A 15,730-nucleotide genomic window follows, 5' to 3' on the forward strand; every position below is an offset into this window, starting at 1 on the left:
TGAGTGTGTTGTGACCCCTGGGCCTGCCTGCCCTCAGTGGCAGGCCAGTGTGGGGCCTGGCTTGTCCTTCATGCTTAGACAGGTCCAGAGCTCCACCGTGTGCTTACAGCGCTGAGCTTCTCAGCGCCTTGGAGAGCAGTCCTTGTTAACAGTGGGGTCTTTGGGGCCACAGGAAAATCAGTAGTGGGAATTGGTGGTGGAAATCAGTGAGGTGACCGTCCCGGCAGCTCCTGGCCTGAAGTCCTGTTCACTTTGGTCCTGGTTGGGCCGGTTGCTCAGACCTCCTCCCAGGCTCTGGGGCCTGCAGTGCTGCACTGGGGTGGCAGGCGTCAGGTGCCACAGTTATCCCCAAGGTGCAAGTAGATGTACCCTCCTGAGCCACCTTCACTGTCTGTGGCTGAACTTTCCTGGAGGGTGAAAGCCACACCATCTAGGACTGACTCTCCTTTATGTGACTGTGGTAATGACGAAGGTCTAAACCACTTATGTCAGGCTTTTTACAGTGGTGACTCATCACGGGGTGCAGGCACTGGACGGTGAGTGCGGGGCCTCCGCAGTGCTGACGTCTGAACTCCGGCTCTGCTTACAGTTCAGCAGCCAGATCCCAATCAGCCGAAGCCTGAGGGAGAGGAGGTGGAGGTGCTGAGAGGGGAGCCCCTGGCCACAGGGGTGCCCTGGCCACCGTCTCTGCTAGCTGCCCTTCAGCGATGGGGCACAGTGCAGCCCAAGGCCCCCTGCCTGACTGCCCTGGACACAGCGGGGAAGGCCATCCACACCCTCACCTACGGCAAGTACTCAGGAGGGTGGTCGCACTCTGGTGGGGGGCTGGGGGCCACAGTGCTTACTGTGGAGCCTGCACACACCTGTGCCCCGCCACATCAGCAGCAGGGCCCGAGGCGCCGCACACCTGCTGTGCTGCCTGGGTGTGCGCGGCCAACTGCGTTCTGAGCAGTGGGTGCGCTGGCGCAGCTTTAGCCACGCATCGCCTCTGTGCTTGGCGTGTTTGGGTTCCGCCCTGCATCTGCTGCCACACAGCTGACGGTGCAGGTACAGCTTGGTGCCTTGGCAGAGTGAATGCTCTTCTGTGAGCTTTAGCTGGCCAGGTCCAGGCCTCCGCAGCCCTCCCAGCACCGATGTCCTCCATACGGAGGGGAGCCGTCGCCCAGCTACTCAGGCTGCAGGCTCTCTGTGGCCTAGACGTTCATAGAAGCAGGATTTTATTTTATTCATTATTGTTTATTTATTTATTTATTTTAATTTTTTTTTTAGTTGTAGATAAAATAAAGGCATTGTGTCCATCTGTTTATTTTTATGTGATGCTAAGGCTCCAACCCAGTGCCTCACACATGCCAGGCAAGTGCCCTCCCACTGAGCCACAGCCCAGCCCAGAAGCAGGATTTGATGAAGCTGCTCTTTGGTGTCGGATGGCTTGCCTCGTGCGAGTCTCCGCCTTGCTGTGTGCAGCTGTGCTGATGCTCATTGATGGGTGTTGCGTGCTCAGTGCGTGTCCCACAGCTGTTCTTGCTCTCCCAGTGGTTGTCCCAGCTTGGGACTGCCGTTCAAGAGGCCATTGCGAACACTCTTTTCTCTCGTCTGCAGTCCTGGGGGGGGCTGGAGGTCAGGGCTCCCAGGACACGTGCGGCCTTGGGACCTGCACTGTTTTTCCAGAGGGGTGGGAGCAGCACTCCTTCCCGGAGCAGCACGGACAGCCCCTTGGGCTCCATCTCATGGCCTTGTGAGTTAGGTTCTCATCTGCCTTTGCTGGGGGCTGCCGGCACTGAAGGCTGTCCATGATCCTCCAAGTCTCAGCGTGGCGGCTTCTTTGTCAGATACCTGCTTTGTGGCTGTCTCCTCAGCCTGAGGCTTGCCTTCTGGCCTTTCATGGTGGCTTTGATGAGTGCGATGTGAGGCAGTCGATGTGTCTGTGCCTGTTGAGGTGCAGTGGTAGGATCCAGCTCTCTGCCTGTTCCTCGAGATGGCTGTGCTGTTGTTGACCCTTCGCATTTCCAAGTAAAGTAGAAACCAGTGGTCACTTTGCTAGGAATTCTTGCTGGGAGATTGATTCAAAGAGAATTGCTATTATCACAGTTCTGGAACCTTCTAGCCCATGGCTAGAATATCTCCCTCTTTTTAAAGGCTGCCTTAATTTCTCTCAGTGATGTATCTATACTGCTGAGTACAGAATTCTTGAGCACTTCCGTCAGGTTCATTCCTGTTCTCAATGTGTGATTAGAATCTCTCCCCTGACTTGGCGACCCCAGCCTGTGGGTGCCGCCCCCCCGAGGGGGCCTGGCTGGGCTCTGGGGGCCCCATTCTCTGCTGACGGCCCTTGGCCTGCGCCTGGCCTGAGGGTGCAGGACTGGGTCAGGCCGCACCACTCGGTTCCCGTCTGGAGTCTGACTCTGGCTGTCTGGCTGCCCCTGACAAGGGGTCTCTGTTTTGTGCAGCTGTGACTCCACAGTGCCCCTCCTGTCTGCTCCACAGCCTTTTAGAACCACCCACAGGATCTCGTGTGGGTGTGGTCAACGTGCTTCTGTTGAGGAAAGAGCATAGCGGGACCCACTTACCAGTTACGCTGTTGGTGGACACCCGGGTGGCGTCCAGCGGTGGCCATTAGAAGTGGTGCTGTTGGTGGGTGCTGCTGTGGGCCCTCTGGCAGTGAGCAGGTGCCACTTTCCCAGGCAGGCCCTAGGGGTGGAAGAGCGAGGACCGGGGCCCACGTCCCTCAGCTTGCCCACCGCCACACCCACATGCTGTGGTGGGTGCTGAGTGCTCAGGCCCGCTCTCCACCTGCGATATGAGGCTGTGAGAACTGGTGGTGTGGCCATGGCTCTGATGCGGCCTCCTGAGGGGTCGGTTGTTGGGCCTTCTGCCCTCTGCCATGTACCCGTGTCCTCTGCATGGCTTCCCAGGTGTCTGCAGGACCTCTTCTGCACCCAGCAGGCTGCCAGCGTCCTTGCCACTATGTGTGGGTCAGTGGGCAGAAGTTCCAGCCTCTTGCCTTCTTTGCCTTCAAGGTTCTTGCTTTCTGTGTTCTGGAAAGACTTGTTCCCTGGACTGTGGTCACAGAGTTGCTCTGTGAACCTGGGGAAGTGCCCACTTTTTTGCCCTTCACATGGCGAACGTCCCTGCCCCGTATGGGAGAGGTCCTGAGAGGGGTCAGCAGCTGGCCCCCTCTCTGCAGCAGCACCGGGCCCTCTGTCCAGGAGTCCTGCCTGTGAGCCTCTCTTAGCTTCTCTTCTTCTGTTGGCTGATGGCACCTGTGAGCCTTGGCCATGCTTTCTTGGTGCCCGTGGCCTTATGATGAGACTCAGCCTCATGGAGAATGTTCCCTGCTTCTCCTCCAAGGGTGTCCCAGCTGTGCCAACCCCATGCATCCCAGGGCATCTCAGAGGAAGCTTGCCAAGCGCCTCGGCATCCCTGCCAGGTTTCTGCTGAATTGCCTTGATCCGGCCCCAGGAGGACCAGTGCTTCCACAGTCTGGAGTCTTCCATTTCAGTAGCGTCTGGACACTTTCTGCAGGAGACTCTGTGGATTCTTGTGACACTTTGAGTTTTATGTATTTAGGGAGCGTGTTTTGATCTAATTGTAAATGTATCATTATGTTTTAAAATTTACTGTGGTAGCATATTCAGGTGACACGGCGGGGCTGGGTGTGGTTGCTGGGCAGGCAGGAAGCTGGGCAGGCAGGAAGATTGCAGGTTCAAAGCCGGCCACAGCAACTTAGTGAGGCTCTGTCCCTAAAAATATAAAGTATAAAATAAAAAGATCTGGGGACACAGCACAATGGCAGAAACACACTATGGGCAATCCCCAATACCATTAAAGAATAAATGTCATCCTGTGTACTGTCATGCAGGCAGCCTTGCCAGAGTCTTGTAAAAGATGGACAGGCCCGGCGTCCTCTCACAAAGCCTAGCTCTGTCCCCAGGTGCTTCCGCACTGCCACTTCCCCCATCTGGCTGAGGCAGCTGCACTGGCCTCCCTTCTGCCCCCAGAGGGAAGGCTCCAGTGTCCACCTCAGCTAGGGCATTCCCATGGGCTCAAGGTGACCAGCGTCATTAAGGAAGTATGTGTCCTTTCACACCTAGTTTAGGAAGGGTTTTGAAAAACATTTAAAATCACTTTTAAGCCATGAGTGATGATCGGTTTTCTCCCACCTGTCGTCATTGTTCCGTTAATGGTGCTGCGTTTCCATGAACCTCTGCATTTCTGGGTAGAACGAACTTGATCACAACATGTTATTCTTTTCATAGTTTTTATTGGTTTCTGTTTAGAGATGTTTATGATAACTGTAGACATCTTTTTTTTTAAAGAGAGAGAATTTTTCAATATTTATTTTTTAGTTCTCGGCGGACACAACATCTTTATTTTTATGTGGTGCTGAGGATCGAACCCAGCGCCCCACGCATGCCAGGCGAGCGCGCTACTGCTTGAGCCACATCCCCAGCCCTATAAATGTTGACATCTTGACCTTAACTTTAAAGTGGGCTCACTCTGTTTTGAGTTAAATGTTTGCTTTCTGGTGTCTTGGGGTCCACGGCCACTCCTGTCACTTTGTGGTGCTTGGTCAGCACCACTGCTATGGGACTGAACATTGGACCACAGGGCGGGCTGTCCAACCCATGGTGTCCACCGAGCCCAAGGGCCCAGCCTGGGTGTTTTGTTCAGGATTGGCGGCTGTATCAGTGTTGGGAATGAATGTCTCCCATGCTCCTTCTGCTGAGCCCGCTTTCTTCCTGGGTGAGGCTGTTTTCAGCTCCCCAGGTTGGGCACTGCGTGAGGTAGCTACTAGCCAGGAGGGACAGAGAGGTGGTGCCTGGCCGTGGGCCCCTCCAGCCACTGGAGAAAACTCTGGCCCTTCAGGAAACATGTAGTGGCCACAGGAGGTGAGGGTGGATGTCACGGGTCACACTCAACGCTGTTGGCTGAGGGGACAGTGTGAGTGGTGGCCTCTTCCCAGAACTCACAGGCATGCACAGGTGCATGAGTGCTCCCATGTACGGCATCATGCATGCACAGCATGGCATGTTTTGCTGGCTTTGCTAGACTTTAAGTGTTCTATAATAAACTCCTGTTTTATGTCTGCATTAAGAAAAATAAATGTATAACTTGTTCTTGGGAGAAAACTGATGTTTGTTGCAGCGTTATGTAGGGTGGCTGTCACCTGGAAACTGGATTTCCAGTCTTAGCTAATGGTATGTTGTTAATGGGGTATCGCGATTGCTGCATTGAAATGTTAACTATTAGGCTCCTTAAATATTACATTGCTTAGTATTTTTATTTTATTTTAGGCAAACTTTGGAGTCGGAGTTTAAAATTAGCTTATACTCTACTTAATAAACTGACTAGTAAGAATGAACCACTACTTAAACCTGGAGACAGAGTAAGTAACTAGAATATAACTTTATTGGACTGAGCAAAAGCAGGCTTAAGCAGCCTGTTCTGTTGAAATTGTGTTGTCGGTTGGTTAGAATGAGTGTTAACCTGCGGGATTTAAAGTCAGCCATGGAAACATACCATGTGGACTGGTGTGCAATGCAGTGCCAAGTGGTCATTCCTCTCCTCCCTGTCGCCCACCCGCTGGTCTTCCAGCTCATGTTGGGCTTCATGTGTGTTGGCGTTGATAGGCCTTGACTTTGCAGGGCAGGGGTCCATGCTGACATTGACCTGTCCATGAGGTCCTGGATGCTTTATGTCATCTCCTCCCCACAGGGCTGCCTTGGAAGCCAGCCCCCTAGTCCTGCACTGCCCAGATGGTTGTTTGAATTTAAATGAACAAACGTCAAGTTGAACTAAAGCACAGTCCCTCAGTTGCAGGAGCCATGTATCCAGGGCTCAGCAGCGATGTGTGGGGGATGGTTGCTGTCCTGGGCAGAGTGGAGGTGTTTTCCATAGTCATACAGGGTTCTCTTGGACGGCACCGCCACAGGCAGGCTGCACTGACCTGAGGACCCAGGCTTGTGGAAGGTCAGTGTGGACAGCAGCGTATGTGTTGGAAATCAGCACGCTTACCAGGGAGGGGAGACCTCAGTGACAGGCCACCCACAGTGAGGTGGCATGGTAACTGTTAATATATGTTAATATATGTTAATATTTTATTAACCTAAGGTTGCCCTTAGGTTAATAAAAAGGTGCACTCAGCCAGTGGAGTGGAGTGAGAGGCTGAGGGTGAAGGAGAAGACAGATGGCATTGAAGATGGAGAGGGGGAGCGAGGGAGAAAATCAGGCACGGAAGCAGACTTCCTGAAGTTAGCATTCAAGAAAAGGATGTCAGCAGAAAAGACCAAGAGTTGGAAAGTAGGAGGAGCCAAGGGGCAGAATTAGAGACTTGGTGAAGGAGGTGCGTGCCAGCTTAGCCCTGGGAGTGCAGAGGAGGGTGGGGGCTGAACACTGCAGGCAGCAGGGTGAGTCGCGGCCCTACAGAGCATCGTGTTCCTCGTGAACACAGCTGACCACTCTAAAGCGTGTGACCACGGGGCAGAAGGTGCCTCAGAGCCACGCACATGGGGAGCACCAGCAGTCACAGTGCGCGGGACTCCTCAGTAGAACCCTGCAGGACAGAGGAGGCTGCTTCAGACATTCAGAGGGCGTGGACCTGTTTCCACCTGGCACATACAGTGCGGAACTCAGACCTGGCTCAGGAGCCCCTTTCCTGGCAAGTTCCTAGGGGATGTGTGACAGTGAGTGAGGGGGTCCCCACAGGAGAATCACACAGAGGTCCCAGGACAGCCAAGCTGCAGCCCTGGCAGGGGGACCAAGGCCAGAGTTGGATGCAGTGCCCTGAGGTGAGTGAAGCTTGGGGTCACGTGACTGGCTGGTTATTGGGAACAGGACCCTGAATGGCACTTGGCTCATCAGATGGGGTGTCTTAGGGCTGTCAGCCAGCATCCATGGAACAGATGGAAGAGGGGTGCTGTCCCAGCGGGAGGGAGACCTTTGTGGCACCACTCTTAGGGGTGCTGTGTTCAGGCAAGGTGTGTGTGGTGCTTCAGGACGGCCTGCAAGACCCTGACTCCCCCCGACTCCCTGAGCCCAGGGATTGCAGCTCATTTTCTTTCAAGGACAAAGATTTGCAGATGGTTTCTCCACTTGCAAGAGAAGGTTGCCCTTAGGTTAATAAAAAGGTGCACTCAGCCAGCAGGTTAGTGTTGGAGACCGGTGGCCACAGGCTGCCAGCTGACGCCCTTCACAGATGGTGACAACACTCCTTCACCACAGACTCTCTGCAAGGTTGTTTCCCTGACAGCTATCTGTCTCAGGGTGTGGGCCACATCTCTGGGCAGCTGTTAACACCAGCCCTCAAGGAGAGTTCATCCTTCCCCACGAGTGGACTTGCTGGCAGCTTTGCAGAGCCTAGGTCCAGAGTGGGTTCTGCCCATCTTCCCGGGGGCCCTGTGCCGAGTCTGCCTGTTTAAGGACTGTTCTGACCTACTATGGCAGAAACGGGGCTTGTGAAAACGTTTTTCCATATGTAGCTTCTAATTTGAGTAGATACAGTTTAAAAAAAAAAAAAAAACAACCTGGGATGAAAGCAGGAATGCAAAATGTTTCCCTAAAATAACAGGATATTTTAAAAGTAAAATGTCGAAATGTAACCCCAGTATTTAAAAGCATGAGAGTGAACAACAAAGGACAGATCTAGAATATTTTAAATGTGTTGTTTCAGTAGGTGACCGAGGACAGGGCATGGTGCTACTGTTTTTCATTGGTATTGTGGTCATTTTAGACCATTTTAATGAATTTTGATACAAATTAAAATGCAAGGTGAATGAGGGAGAGCTGTTAATTCACAGGGGCAGCACCCTGTCTAGGTGGGAGTGGGAGGGTGCCCAGGTGTGAGCGAGAGGGTGCCAGGGTGGGAATGGGAAGGTGCACAAGTGGGAACAGGTGCCCAGGTGGGAGCAGGTGCCCAGGCAGGAATAGGTGTCCAGATGGGAGCAGGAGGGTGCCCAGGCGGGAGTGGTAAGGTGCTCAGGTGGGAGTGGGAGGGTGCCCATGTGGGAGCAGGTGCCCAGGTGGGAGTAGGACAGTGCCCTGGGGCCTGCCGAGTCTCTTCAGGTAGCTCTTGAGTGAAGACTGCTCAGAGACAGCGTGCTGTTAGGACGGTCGGCTTTGGAAACTGTTGTTTTAGATATAACTTGATTCAGGTGGTGGTCAGCATGGACAGGCCCTTGTCCAGCAAGAGCTGGACAGCCTTGGCTTGAGGAGTAAAGACGGCCCTAACCCACAAGCCAGTCGTTCAGAGTCACGTGAACCAATCCCAAGTTGAGGTTTGGAAAGGTGTGAGAATGCCGTTTGTCTGAGCCTCGTCTGCTGTCGGAGCCTGCGTCGGAATGTCCTCCTGCCAAGGAGTCCTCAGGTTTCCCTTGTCCTGTTGCAGGTGGCGCTCGTGTTTCCCAACAGTGACCCCGTGATGTTCATGGTCGCGTTTTATGGTTGTCTCCTGGCAGAGCTGGTTCCGGTCCCCATAGAAGTGCCATTGACAAGAAAGGTAGCAAGCCTGGGCTGGGCGTTCTGCACTGGGTGCACGGGGGGCCAGGCCTGGCTTCTCTTCAGCTCTGGCATGAGCTGGTGTGTGCCCTGCCTTGAGGAAGGTGGCCCCAGGCCAGCTGGCCAGACTTCAGCATGAAGTCAGGTGCCGTCTGTCCCCAGGCTGAGGTGGGGATTGCCGCCCTGCTGGGGCAGCTGCCTGGCCACCTGTTGAACTTCCCAGAAGGAGCAATGGGCATTCTCTCCTCCAGGGAACAGAATGTGATTCTACAAGGCTTTGTTAGGCCTTTGCTCAAAACCAAGTGGTAGTTAGTGTTGAATAAACAAGATAAAAGGTCCCATGTGTTTCTCTTCTTGTCACTGATATCTTGACACAGGGAGCATGCTCCACCATGTGAGATGTAAACATTGGGAATCTCACTGTAGAAAACTCCACTTGGGGGCAGACTGGGCATGTGTTTTAGAAAGTCCGATTCCTGCATCTGACTCAGGCAGCCTTGAGCGAGCACAGGAGCCACAGCCCTGGTCAGGAATACCACAGTGAGGCTTGCACACCGAGCCAGAGTATCCTAAAGGGAGCCATAATCAGGTATTAGAACAAAATGATTCCTAGGAAAGAAACTAGAGATTGGTTAAACTTAGGTGAAGAGAAACGCACGTCGTGCAGCAGGACGTGCACAGGTGGTGAGAGCTGCAGCCAGGGGTTTCTTGTGGCTTGGCTCATGCTGATAAGGCCAGCCTCCCCGAGTCAGCTCGTAAATTTTAATCATGATGCGACAGAAATTTTAATGCTGTTATTTTTAGAGCTTATTAAAATGAGTTTAAATGTCATTTGCAAGAGTGAACTTCTTAGCCCTTTATCCAGAACCTTATATTTTACTGCAAAACAAATTTAAAAAATGCATTTTAAATTTAAAAACAATTCTCTTATTTTTATGTGCTATTTCCCTGAAAATATAATAACCTGCCAGTGATAGGACTGAATTGTTCTAGAAGTTTCCTGAGGTTGGAAACAGCTCTGCCCTCTGTGAGAGCTGGAGCACTAATGGCCAGTGCTGTGGCTCTGCCGGTGCCCACTTGCCCTCTGTTGCCTATCCTCTGCAGGATGCAGGCAGCCAGCAGGTTGGGTTTCTGCTGGGCAGCTGTGGTGTCACCCTGGCCCTGACTACAGATGCGTGTCAGAAGGGCCTGCCCAAGTCACAGACGGGAGAGGTGGTGACTTTCAAAGGTGAGCCTCCAGGGTGTGAGGAGTGGGCTCAGCTAGCACGGTGCTGCTGGGCCTGCTGCTCCAGGAAGTGCACTCAGTGAGTCTCCGTGTTTGTCTGCTTCAGTGTCTCTACCCCTTCTGTCCACGGTGGTGGCCACTGGCTAGATCTACCTATTTAAATGAAGCAGAATGGGGGCTGGGGATGTTCCTCAGGCGGTAGCGCGCTCGCCTGGCATGTGTGTGGCCCGAGTTCGATCCTCAGCACCACGTAAAAACAAAGATGTTGTGTCCGCCGAGAACTAAAAAAAAAAAAAATTAAATGAAGCAAAATGAAGTGAGACTAAACTTGGCTAATGGCCGTGTGTTGGATGCGTGTTGAACGCAGGCTCCTGCTGTGGGGAGCAGGGCCCTCCAGCTCCATCGCAGTGTTCCTGTCTGCTGTCACAGGCTGGCCCCCCCTCGCCTGGCTGGTGATTGATGGGAAGCATTTGGTCAAACCCCCCAAGGACTGGCTCCCTCTGGCTCAGGACACCGGGGCTGGGACTGCCTACATCGAGGTGAGTGAGCCCCCCACGTGTGTCCCCATGGGCTAGCTGCTATGTGTCATGACCTCAGGTCGAAGCTCCCCTTAGGTGTTGTCTCTGTCCTGGAAAGAGGTCCTACAGGACCTTGTGCAGACCTGAGGTTCCATCCTGGGCACCTGCCGGGTTCCTGGAGACTGGCCTGATGCGTGAAGAGCTTCGGGGTGGCCAGTGAGGGGAGCCCTGCCACTGCCCGATGCCCTGTCAGCCTTCATCCTGCTCACACAGTCTCCGGGATGCCACATGACGCTCTTTCTCCTTGGAACCTTTCAGTATAAGACCAGCAAAGAAGGCAGCACCGTGGGGGTGACGGTGTCCCACACATCCCTGTTGGCACAGTGCCGGGCTCTGACCCAGGCCTGCGGGTACTCAGAAGGTAAGGGTGCACGCGGCAGCATGGAAGCCCTTCACCCCACGCAGTCCTCAGCACCCTTCTTGCCTGAGATTGTCCCTGCAGTGTGGCGTCCAGCCTGGAGACCTGTGCCCTTTCCTCCAGCCGCCACGTGGGCAGCCGTGCTGGCAACATGGGACCAGCCATGTTGCAGACCTGGTGACCCCTCAGGGCCATTTCGGCCAGTGCACAGTATTGACTTAGAGGCTGCACATGGGGGAGTTGTGTGTCTGTGACGGGCTGCCTCCGAGACGGGCTGTCCCGCAGGTGAACCCTTGGGTGGCTCTTTGTGATCACAGGTCACCTCCTGGGAAAGGACAGGCAGCTCCCAGTTTTACTGTTGAATATCAGGTATTTAGCCCAGAGAAATACTGTAGATTGGTTTTTAAATCACTGTTTTGTATGGGTAGATAATTGGTATTTATAGGGTCCAATGTGAGAAATGTTTTAGGACCTTCCAAGTGGGCCCAGGTAGTTTTCTTTCATAGTAAATGCTGGAATAAACCTGGAAGTAACGTCAGATATCATGCTCAAATGTCTAGAATACAGGTGTTTCAAGCAAGGGGCAGCATGTGGACATAGCTCAGGCTTCAGTGGAGACTTGGGAGAGGTTCTGGGTGTTTTCCAGGGGTCTCTTCCTCTTGGGACCCAGAGCTGGCCTGCCATGTGCCACCTGTGACATGACCTGGTGCTGCTGCAGGCATCACGGTTCAGAACAGAGCTTTACAGCACTCAGGGTGGCCCTCCTGTCCCTGGTTCTCTCAGCATCTGCTTTGAGCTGCTGGGTAGCCCTGGCCTTTGGACCCCAGGGTCTGTCCTCTGCCCCCTGAGAGGTGGCATCCAGAGGCCTTGGCCTGGGTTCCTCCCCTGGAGAAGGTGAGAGGTAGCTTCTGGAAGGCGGCTTAAGCCACCAGCTCTTCAGGAGGAGGCATGGGACTATGGCCTCTGGGTTGACAGCTGGGGATCTGTGTGATGAGAGGCCAGGTGTCTGTATCAGTCCTACCCCTCACCTTTTGATTCTGAGGAGTATCCACTCGGTGTCTGGTGAAGCAGGTGGCCACCTGTCCTGCAGCTTTTTCAGGATCTGACTTTCCCTGTCTTTAAATCTGTGATCTGCAAGGTTCTCTACTTCAGTTCAGAGCTGTATGTTTCCGGGAATTTGACAGACCATCATGATCACTGGTTGGTTAGTGCATTGTGTCTGAAGATGCCGTTCTGGTCCTTAAGCTCAGTCGTGTTGGTGGTATACGCATCTTGGAATTTCTCTAGAACTCACACACACAGCACAGCTGGTTATGGTGGTGCACACCTGTCATCCAGCAACTCAGGAGGCTGAGGCATGGCGATCACCAGTGTGAGGCCAGGCTGAGCAACTTAGCAAGGACCTGTCTCAAAAAATGTAAAGGGCTTGGGTGTAGCACAGAGATAAAGCAAGAGAGATCCTGGCCTTTTGGTTCAATCCCCAGTACCAAAAGAGAGAAAAAGGAACACAGCTGCTGGTTGTTAACCCCCTTGTGTGCTTTCAGCTGAAACGCTAACAAACGTGCTGGACTTCAAGAGGGATGCTGGTCTGTGGCACGGCGTGTTGACGGTGAGTGCTGTTGGCTGTCTTGTCTTGTTCCAAGAGATGTGCTGGGCCCTGAGGGAGTGCGGTGAGGATGCGCTGTTCTGTTGGCTTCTGGCAGGGCTGTGCTACTCACCCAGTGGGTCTGTTTTTCCTGCAGAGTGTCATGAACAGGATGCATGTGGTCAGCATTCCGTACGCGCTCATGAAAGCCAACCCACTCTCCTGGATCCAGAAAGTGTGCTCCTACAAAGGTACAGCACCATGCTGCGCACCACCCTCTTGGACGTCTCTGAACTGCGTTTGTGCATTACAAACAATAAAGCCAGAAAGTAGGACCATGGGTGCAGGTAGCCCTTGGCCGAGCAGGTCAGCCTGTGCAAGGCAGCAGCCATTTGGAAAGGAGCAACTGAGCTTAGTATCTGAATGCTCTTCATCTGAATTTAGGGTTTTTGAAGTGACCAGTGACAAAGCTTTGATAGGTGGAATGACTTGTGATGAGATGGGGCTACCAGCAGGGCCCTGTTTCCCCGACCCCAGTGGTCAGTGTGCCCCCAGGATGGCAGAGGCCGTGGCACAGGTTGCTGGCTCGGCTCGGACCTCCCCTGTGTGCCTGGTAGAGCCGCATGCCCGAGGCCCAGACTCTCCTGGGCACTGTGTCACCCTGTCCTGCTTGTGGTGACAGAGTATGCTGTGGGGTATGTTCCGAGCAGTGTCTGACCGCAGCTGTCTGTTCATCCAGCTTTACTGAGGGAACTGAAGCCTGCAGGAAGGGGTGGAGTCAGACCTAGCCAGGCTTCCCTCTCCTCTGTACCTGGAGGCTGGCCAACCTGGCAGGGCAGGCAGCACGGCGGTGCAGACAGTGGGCTGTCATCAACCAGGGCTAGCAACTTGGGAGAGACGTATGAGGCCACACAGGCAAGTGTGTGCAGAGCAAAGAGGAGCTCCAGACCACAGTGAAGTGGAGGTGGCTCTGAGTCTGTTGACTTCTGAGGAGAAGCTGTGGGTAGGTCAGGCAGCTGTGAGAGAAAGCTGCAGGCAGCACAGGGGCTGGACGCAGGCCCCGACCCCCTGGGCCTGCCTCTGCATGGGTGGAGGAGGTGAGCCAGAGGAGGAGGCTGCGCCCTGCAGCACATGTTCTCTCTCTCTGCAGCCCGGGCTGCGCTGGTGAAGTCCCGCGACATGCACTGGTCTCTGCTGGCTCAGCGAGGGCAGAGGGATGTCAGCCTCAGCTCACTGCGGATGCTGATTGTGGCCGATGGGGCCAACCCATGTGAGTAGGCCAGCCCTCAGTGTCCCCTTCCGCAGACCTGGGCTCTCCAGGGAGTCTGGATACCCTCTGGAAGTAGAATCTGTGGAGAAACAAAATCAAGCCCCTTTCATGTCAGTGTCAAGTAAAACACAAATGTCTAGGATGTGCCTGGCACCTGTGCTTACTGCCGCTGCACCGCACGTCTCGGGCCTGTTGGTCAAGGTGCCGACTTTAGAAGCGGTTTTGACCATCCACAGAACGCAACTTGACTTGTCGTCTTGTGTTTTTTTTGGTACTGGGGATGGAACTCAGGGGCACTTGACCACTGAGCCACACCCCAGCCCTGTTTTGTATTTTATTTAGAGACAGGCTCTCACTGAGTTGCTTAGCGCCTTGCTTTTGCTGAGGCTGGCTTTGACCTCGAGAGTCTCTGGGATTGTCGTGTCGTCTTCCTTAAGAGAGCACCAGGTTTTTGCAGGCGACGGGGTCCTCTCTTCCTTGGCCTGTCCCCACTGCTCTGGCTCCTGGCCCAGCTTCTCCAGCTGGGGTGGCTCTTCTTCCTGCGTGCAGGCCTGTCCCGCCCCATGTGGCCCCAGACGGAGGTCCTGAGGCTGTGGCCCGAGCCCTCGGACCTTCCTGTGCACACTGGTGGACTGCAGAGGCTGCCGGGACTCTGGAGCAGGCTCAGGCGGCCCTTGCAGAGCAGGGCTGTCGTGTGGCCTGTGCCTGCTGACCAGGTGGCAGAAGTTTCTTGTTGACTGAACTTGTATCAGCCAAGGTCTCCGAGTCCCTTGCCGTGAGAGAGCAGGTGGGGCACAGAGCACCCCAAACCCTCTCATTTCCTTGGTTCACCCTGGAGCTGAATGGGGCCTGCCTTAGTCCTGGGGTGCTGCTACCTCCTCCTTCCCAGCCTACCATTAGCAGTCCTGAGGCCAGAGGCCATGTTGGCACCTTGGTCCTTGAAACCAAGTCAGAGCTCACCACTCCTTCCAGGGCTACCTCCTCTTGACAGCCCTGCCCTACCACTAGCTGTCTGGGCTCCCATGTGTCTTCCACTCTCTGGTCCCTCTTGATGTCCCCTCCTCCCTTATGGTGCTGAACAATATGTGGCCATCCTCTTTCCTCTGCAGAGTGTGAAGGCTGAGGGCCCTGTGGGTGGCCCTGCCTTTCTGTGCACCCCTGAGGTAGAAGAGGTTGGCAGTGAATCCGTGGGTGGTCACAAGGCCATGCTGACTCAAGCCCTGAGCAGGCAGGAGCTGACATCACACATCACCAGTACCCACTCGTAAAGCCTGCCATCCCTGGCTGTGACAGGACCCTCCCAAGAAGAGGAAAAGCCAAGGGCTAGGGCGCAGAGGTAGTCCTGCTGCCAGCATGCAGACTGCACAGCTCAGGCTCCTCCAGGAGCTGGGTGCGCCCGCACCACGGGCCATCAGTGCCCGGCATGGTCTTGGTGCGGCAGAATGTTTGGGCCACAGGCATCCCTCAGCCGACTCTGTTGGCCCAGGACATGAAGCACAAGGACCGTCCACCACTGTCCATGAGAAGACAGGGAGGGCAAAGCCTCTAAGGAGCGCGAGGCTGGGGAAAGCCTCTGACTTGCTACAACTGGAAGTGCTTCATGTGCCTCCTGCACACAGCCCACCTTGCAGGCAGGCTGCCCTGAGTTGTGGTGGTGGCCTTTCCTAGAGGGGCTGTGTGCTCAGGGGGACCTGGCTGGCAGGTGCATCTGCCAGGGCTGTGGCCTAGAGTCTTACCATCCCCCGGTGCCTTCACATCATGCCATTGCTCCCCAGGGTCCATATCCTCCTGCGATGCCTTCCTCAACGTCTTCCAGTCCCGAGGCTTGAGGCCAGAGGCCATCTGCCCCTGTGCCAGTTCTCCTGAGGCCCTGACGGTTGCCATCCGCAGGTAAGCCCATCCCAAAACCTTCCACAGTAGGGGTCTGTCCTAACGTCTTGGCACCTCAGGGTTCCAGGCTGCTGTGCAGCAGTGCCGCTCGGGCCCAGCCCCTTGCAGCCCAGACACATGCTGGGCGTAGGGGGGTGGCTCCCTCATCTGTGTGGGACCCTGCGGTGTCGGGCATGTGCTTTCCTAAGTGCTTCCTCCCCAGGCAGTCTTGCCATCGCACCCTTGGCCTCAGTGAACATACTCCTGATGAGCTGTCCCTTGATCGCAACAGGCCAAGGATGGGCCTGGAGAGGTGCCAGCCCCGACCCTCATAGGTCCCTCCACCACCTGG

At 54.7% G+C, this 15,730-nt stretch overlaps 1 protein-coding gene across 12 annotated transcripts in view; it reads left to right on the forward strand.

Moving 5' to 3' along the window:
* Positions 1-15,730, forward strand: part of Dip2a (disco interacting protein 2 homolog A) — a 92,641-nt gene that overhangs the window by 48,996 nt on the left and 27,915 nt on the right. For all 12 annotated transcript variants that reach the window (XM_078044840.1, XM_078044828.1, XM_078044830.1 and 9 more), the window contains 10 exons: positions 590-787; positions 5,295-5,386; positions 8,384-8,494; positions 9,598-9,721; positions 10,148-10,257; positions 10,555-10,657; positions 12,199-12,263; positions 12,397-12,490; positions 13,390-13,509; positions 15,285-15,399. In XM_078044840.1, the coding sequence (XP_077900966.1) occupies positions 590-787; positions 5,295-5,386; positions 8,384-8,494; positions 9,598-9,721; positions 10,148-10,257; positions 10,555-10,657; positions 12,199-12,263; positions 12,397-12,490; positions 13,390-13,509; positions 15,285-15,399 (1,132 nt within the window). The remainder of the gene's footprint in view (positions 1-589; positions 788-5,294; positions 5,387-8,383; positions 8,495-9,597; positions 9,722-10,147; positions 10,258-10,554; positions 10,658-12,198; positions 12,264-12,396; positions 12,491-13,389; positions 13,510-15,284; positions 15,400-15,730) is intronic.

Source organism: Ictidomys tridecemlineatus, chromosome 3, assembly GCF_052094955.1.
Source record: "Ictidomys tridecemlineatus isolate mIctTri1 chromosome 3, mIctTri1.hap1, whole genome shotgun sequence".
NCBI lineage: Eukaryota > Metazoa > Chordata > Mammalia > Rodentia > Sciuridae > Ictidomys > Ictidomys tridecemlineatus.